The 7,002-nt window shown below is 38.9% G+C and overlaps 1 protein-coding gene across 1 annotated transcript; it reads left to right on the forward strand.

The window, feature by feature from the left end:
• The first annotated feature begins 650 nt into the window (after positions 1-650).
• Positions 651-5,852, forward strand: LOC101208830 (phosphatidylinositol 4-phosphate 5-kinase 1). The gene is made up of 8 exons (XM_004150865.3): positions 651-2,227; positions 2,317-2,481; positions 2,628-2,793; positions 2,935-3,045; positions 3,157-3,350; positions 3,443-3,573; positions 3,678-3,771; positions 4,407-5,852. Exons 1-8 carry the CDS (start codon positions 1,023-1,025, stop codon positions 4,714-4,716), a joined length of 2,376 nt encoding a protein of 791 aa, XP_004150913.1. The 5' UTR covers positions 651-1,022; the 3' UTR covers positions 4,717-5,852.
• Positions 5,853-7,002: the final 1,150 nt, after the last annotated feature.

The raw sequence follows: 7,002 nt of genomic DNA on the forward strand, positions 1-7,002 counted from the left end.
CTTTGGGTCAAAATTAAAATTGTCAGTGTCTACTTCAGGATGGCAAGTGTTGAAGGTGGCTCCTCCCATGGGGTCGCTGGACTTGTGACTCACAAAGCTCAAGGGTGGAGTAGAGACGTGAACCGAGTATTTCCACAGTAGGATTTGTTGAAATAATAGGGGGTGTGAGGGACAGAATTATTAAAATGAACACTGTTGTTTGAAATGAATGATTGAAGGGTGTGTTTAAGATTGGTAATATGGAGGTGTGGTAGTGTTATTTGAATGAAGATATGTAGATGAAAAAGAGAGAGGTGAATGCGAGAGAAAGAGAGAAAAAGAGAAAAAGGGATAGAATAGGTAAATAAGGAAAAGGGAGGAGGAGAAAAAGGTAAATAGAGAAAAGAAAGAAAGAAAGACTGAATTGGGGCGCGGTGAAGCTGATCCTAGGTGATTCCGTCACGTCACGATGAGAGGAGAGCTTAGGAAGAAGGGAATAAAAATTAGAGATGCTATTAATTATTTTTTTTAAAAAAAAAATTTAATTTTGATTTAAAAAATTAGCTGAGTTGGTAACTCGGGATTGGATAGTTAACAATGTTCCCTAGACAAAGCCGTCTAATTATTTTTTTCTTTTTTTCTCTTTTTTTTTTTTTTAAAAAAAGAAATTCTCCCTATCTCTCTGTTTTTCTCTACTTTTTCTTCTTCTCTACAGTTTTTCTATTGCTTTCTATTTCGGCTATGAGGTTGAAGCTTGTGTGACAGTGTTGGATTCCTTCATATTTCTCTCTAAACTACTGCAACACCAACAGTGACCAATTTTTCAGAGAGAAAACAAAAGGGATAAAGGGTGCTTTAAAAGTGAAAAAAAAAAAAACAAAACAAAACAGGGAAAGAGAGAGAGAGATATAGAGATATACGCCGGAGATGCTCTTGCAGCGTCTGGAATACGACCAAGTATCTTCAGGCGGGACGAAACCGGATTACCCAGGTGAAGAAATGCAGTGCTGAACCTTGGTCACAGTGAGGGGTAAAGGGAAAAAATGCGAGAGGGGCTGTTATGCGATGAGACTAATGACGTTATCTCCGGCATTAACAAGAAGAAGAAATCGGAGGACGACAAGGATGACAATCACGCCGGGAAGTTGACTCGACATCCTCAGGTGATTGTTGCTCCACCTGTTGTTATCGTCGCCCGGAATCGGTCTCAAGCTGGGAATAGAAGGGTTACTCCCACCACCATTATAACTACGCAATCTACAGAGACGACTGCTATCACTGACACAGCTGGAGCTCCGGTGGCTGCTTCGACTACTGGGTCGGCAACTTCCGTGGAGAAGCATCTACCCAACGGAGATCTTTACACGGGGAGTTTCTCTGGGGGTGTGCCTCACGGATTGGGCAAGTATTTGTGGACCGACGGGTGTATGTACGAGGGTGAGTGGAGGAGAGGAAAAGCCTCGGGGAAAGGGAAATTCTCTTGGCCTTCTGGAGCTACCTACGAGGGCGAATTCAAATCGGGTCGGATGGAAGGAGTGGGTACGTTTATTGGATCTGACGGAGATTCGTATCGTGGATCATGGAGTTCAGATCGGAAACATGGGCTCGGCCAGAAACGGTATGCCAACGGCGATTTCTACGAAGGGACTTGGAAGAGGAATCTCCAGGATGGGCATGGTCGGTACGTTTGGAAGAACGGGAACGAGTACGTTGGCGAGTGGAAAAACGGCGTGATTTCTGGTCGGGGTGTCTTGATTTGGGCCAACGGGAACCGGTACGATGGGCAATGGGAAAACGGGGTTTCCAAAGGGAACGGGACATTCTCTTGTGCCGACAGTAGTTGGAATAAGAACATGAAAATCCATCATCTGAATGGAACTTTCTATACGAGAAACGGAAGTGATCATAGCTTTAAGAGTAATGGGTTACTTGAGAATGAGAACTTAACCATCACATTACGGAAGAGATCATCGGTGGATATTGCAAGAGGGAGTGTGACAGAGAGGAATTTCCCGAGGATTTGCATTTGGGAATCCGATGGTGAAGCTGGAGATATCACCTGTGATATAATTGATAATGTAGAGGCGTCGATGTTGTATAAAGATGGGTTTGGTTTAGATCGAGACATTTTTAGGCAATTTAAGAAGAATCCCTGCTGCTTCACCGGAGAGGCGAAGAAACCGGGCCAGACGATATCAAAAGGGCACAAGAATTACGAACTGATGCTCAATCTCCAGTTGGGTATCAGGTAAGTTCATGATTAACGAAATTTCTCTTAGTTTTCTTTTTTGGGGTTGAGTTTGGATTCTGATTTCACCTTGTTGCAATGTTATCCAGACATTCCGTTGGAAAGCATTCATCAGTGGTGCGGGGGCTCAAGTCCAGTGATTTTGATCCAAGGGAGAAATTCTGGACGAGGTTCCCGACTGAAGGGTCCAAGACTACGCCGCCCCACACATCAGTTGAATTTCGTTGGAAGGATTATTGTCCTGTGGTGTTCAGGTACCAATTACGGACTATAATTTCTCGTTTTATGGGAAGGGGAAGATTTATGCGTTTGAATCCTGAACTATGCTTGAGTAATTGATTGAAATAATGCCTACATCTTTGACGTATATGGTAACCCAATTTGTAATTGACCTTTACAGATGTTTGCGGGAGCTGTTCCAAGTTGATCCAGCTGACTATATGCTAGCAATTTGTGGGAATGATGCTCTTAGGGAGTTTTCTTCTCCAGGCAAGAGTGGAAGTTTCTTTTATCTCACCCAGGATGATAGATTCATGATAAAAACAGTGAAGAAGTCTGAAGCAAAGGTTAGTTGCTTGCTTCCCTTTTAGTCTTAATGATGCTAAATTGTTCATCAATTAGCTACTTGTGTCGTGGATTACTCTCTAAGTTTGGGAAAAGTGTATGGAAAGGCAATCGGGTTTTGAAGTTTTCTAGTGCCTTCTCAGGTGCTTATCAGGATGCTTGCAAGCTATTATCAACATGTTTCCCGCTATGAGGATTCACTTGTGACTAAATTCTTTGGTGTACATTGTATCAAGCCAATTGGTGGGCAAAAGGTAACCGTCATGGAGAGTGTAATGTAGATTTATTTCATGTCCTTTTTGTTACCCCATTGCAAGAATTTTCAATGGTATCTAATAGAAGTATTTTATTATTGTGGGAATTAGACTCGGTTCATTGTGATGGGCAACTTATTCTGCTCTGAATACCGAATCCATAGACGATTTGACTTGAAGGGATCCTCCCATGGCCGGACAACAGATACTCCTGAGGGGGAGATTGATGAAACCACAACATTGAAGGATCTAGATCTCAATTTTGTGTTTCGCCTTCAACGCAACTGGTTTAGTGACTTTATGAAGTAAGTGGTATAAATGGATAGTCAATCTTATTTCCCCCTGTTTCATTCTTTTGTTTATGGAACCTTATTATTATTATCAAACTTTTGGTTAGACAAATAGATCGAGACTGCAAATTCTTGGAATCTGAAGGAATAATGGATTACAGTCTTTTGGTTGGTCTTCATTTCCGCGACGACAACACGTATAACAAAATGGGTTTATCTCCGTTTCTTTTGCGAACTGGTATGGGATCCTTGTCCTTTTATCATGATCCTTGGGTTGGTCATCCAAAAAGATTGTATACGCATTGGAATGCTGATTTAGAATACTACCTGTGCTCTTTGCAGGGAATAAAGATTCATATCGAAACGAGAAATTTATGCGTGGCCGTCGATTTCTTGAAGCAGAGTTACAAGACATGGATCGAGTGTTATCTGGACGGTACGTTTCTACTCCTTATTTTTGTTTATCCCATCAAATTCAAACTCATCTCAGATTGAATATTCAAGCAGAGTTGTGATGATTTTTCTTTTTCTTGAAGTGGTTGAATTCCTTTGTCAACTTTTGAAAATTTTGGGGAGATTAAAGTGCATGTGGTGATTAAAGTTGGCCATAAATTTGGGACTATAGAGTATTCAATTATTTCTGCAATGAATTATATCGATTTTCTTTAGTTAATGGGTGACATGGGTTGTCTGTACAACTTCGTGGGGCTATTCAGTAGGTAACAGTTTTTTGTAGGACATATACAGGTTATGGTCCTAGTTTTCCTTTTTCTCCATAATTACGAGTTATTTCTTCATTCATCTTATCAATTAGTTATATATATATATATTATACTTGCTCAATCCAATTGGTTTTTGGTGGTTGAGGAAACTTATGACACTTCTTTTTCAACGATTATCCAACCTAGTGGCCTTCTGTTTATTGTTAGTTACAGAAGTTAGAAAAGGATTTGAAGACTAATTCCATAGCATACTGCATACATATGCCAAGTATAATTTAGCATTACTCTCTGTTATGTAGTAGTAAACTGCATTCATAACCTGATCTAGTTTTTCATTTCTTGTTATCAGAAAGTCATTGATCAGATTAGGAGCTAATATGCCTGCAAGAGCTGAGCGATTAACTAGACGGAGCGACTTTGATCAGTACACCCCAGGTGGAATGAATCATTTAACCCCTTCCCGCAGTGGTGAGATATATGAAGTAGTCCTGTACTTCGGGATAATTGACATCTTACAAGATTACGACATAAGCAAGAAATTGGAACACGCATACAAGTCTTTACAAGTTGACCCCAGTTCAATCTCAGCTGTTGATCCTAAACTCTATTCCAAGCGGTTCAGAGATTTTATTGGGAGAATATTTATTGAAGACAGGTAGTGCATTGAAAGAGGGTTAGTTCAATATTGAAGATTTTAATGCCTGTCTGGTTGGATTGAGATTGTGAAATATCAATGGACTTAGGACCAGACCTCCCTCCAAGCAACAGCTCAGATAAAATACTAGGAAGTAAGCTGCTGCACGGATGGGTGTAGCAAATGCTTCAATGTGGTCCAAAACTTCCATATCGTCATCCAGAGACGGTACGAGGCAGTTACGTGCAATCTTGAAGACATGTTGAGTTTTGGTGGGAGAAGGGAAGGTGGGAATGGTCGGGGAGATATTTGTACATTGTTTGTTGCATTTCTGCTGCAGGGCTGGAGGAAATTTGGTTTTCTAGTTTTTCTTGTTTAGATTTTGAAGATCCCATTTTGAATATTTTGAAATTTTTGGGTGTGGAGAGACTTTTGTGACAATAGTGGTAGTAGTATAGTTGTAGAGATGGGGAAGAATGAAATGGAAATGAAGGGAAGAAGGAAGAAGTGGAAAGAAAGATTGAAAGATTGTTATATGGAATAAAAGTTAAGTGTACAGAGAGAGAGAGAGAGAGTGGAGGTAATATTATAGTGAAAAGAAATGGATAAGAGTTTGAATGGGATTGTTTTATTGTTGAGATTGAGAATTATATGATGATATTTGAATCCAAAGAATTTGTGTTAGAATTGAGAGAAAGAACAGAAAGGAGAGGACCCATATCACATATGAGAATTGGGATGTTTCTCTCTTTTCTTTTTTTTTTTCTTTAAATCTTTTGTCTCATCTCTACACTTTTATGTGTTGATGAATCAGAATACTCTTGAGATGGATAGATAGATTGATTGGGGTTCTCTTTCAAACACATAGCAGGGTCAATGGACATATTAATCCCTTCCCCTTCCCTTTCAAAACACTCTTTTTTCCATGTGGACATTTGGCTTTTTCAGGTTTAGTGTGGCCAGCCCCCAACAAATAAAAACACCATAGAAAGCAGAGAAAGCCAGAGAGAGAGAGAGAAAGAAGAAAGATGCGCTGGCTAGGGTTACCCATTTTCTTCTTCTTCCGTCTTCTCCACTTACATTTTTCCTTCTGTTCTTGTACTACTGTATCACTGTAAATTTTGAATGAAATTCTTTATTTTGGTTTATTAGTTGCAGCCAGTTCCAGTCTTGTTTCTCTGTATCTGTCTTCGTTGAAATGAAATTTAAATTTAAAAATGAGGGATGAAAGAAATGTATTGGTTTGGTAGATGTTAAGAAACAAATAGTTTTAAAAGCATTGAGATCCAGATTAAAGCATGGATTTTTATAATAGTAAACATATGAATCCGTTGAGGATTACATCTGGTGCTCTGTGATCAAGAAAGATCATTATTCTTTTATTTATTTAATTAAATAAGAAGAAGACAGAATTAGCAGTAAAAGAAATTGATAGATTAGAGTTAAAAGAAGTGAAAATGACGATGATAGCCCTTCAGGGAACGAATTCCAGATAGATTGGAAGGGTAAAGATGTGATTTTAAGAATGGAAAAAAGGATTGGGAATGGAGCTAAGTTGGTTTGTTTTTGACTGCAGAGGTCAAAGAGTAATAATCCATAAAGAGAGAAGAAGAAGAGACAAGGGCCCCCACCAATTGGGGACTCTGCGGGACCCACTACAATACTGCATAAATATTGGTTTCTCTTTTTTGACCCTCCCCATAGTTATTCTCTCCTACCCCCGTTCTCACATGTTTCTTCCTTTCCTCTGGGGCCACGCCCCCTTCATCTAAAACCTTCATTAATTAATGTGGTAACCGTTTCAATAATTAATGATGTAGAAGGCAGTGAGGGTAAGGGAAGGGAAAGGGGCCATTTTCCATTATTTTCCACAATCAATACATTTTTGGACCTCCCCAACTTCCCTATTTTCTTTTCTTTACACCTTCCTCTATTATTGCTAAACTATTTCTCTTATTTCTATTTTCCCTCACCATAATATACAAAATATTTACAATAATACTTATAATCTCTTATTCAAACCCAAATCAAAAAATGTGCCAAAATGCTATCTTATTTTCTTCAAAATGGAAAATCTCTTCCCCTTTCCATTTCCATATTTCCTTTCCTTTATGATGTGATGCATCGACTGACAATTTCACAATTATATTTAAATCTTCTTTTTTTTTTTTTTTGGCTTTAATAACTTTTGAAGAAGAAAAATAAAGACTTCAAATGTATTATGATTGCCATATTGAAACATGAAGCACTTTCTAAACTTACATCTCCTTTAATTTTCTTTTCCTTCCCACCTCTTTTTCTTTCTTTTATT

Source organism: Cucumis sativus, chromosome 4 (assembly GCF_000004075.3).
Source record: "Cucumis sativus cultivar 9930 chromosome 4, Cucumber_9930_V3, whole genome shotgun sequence".
Lineage (NCBI taxonomy): Eukaryota > Viridiplantae > Streptophyta > Magnoliopsida > Cucurbitales > Cucurbitaceae > Cucumis > Cucumis sativus.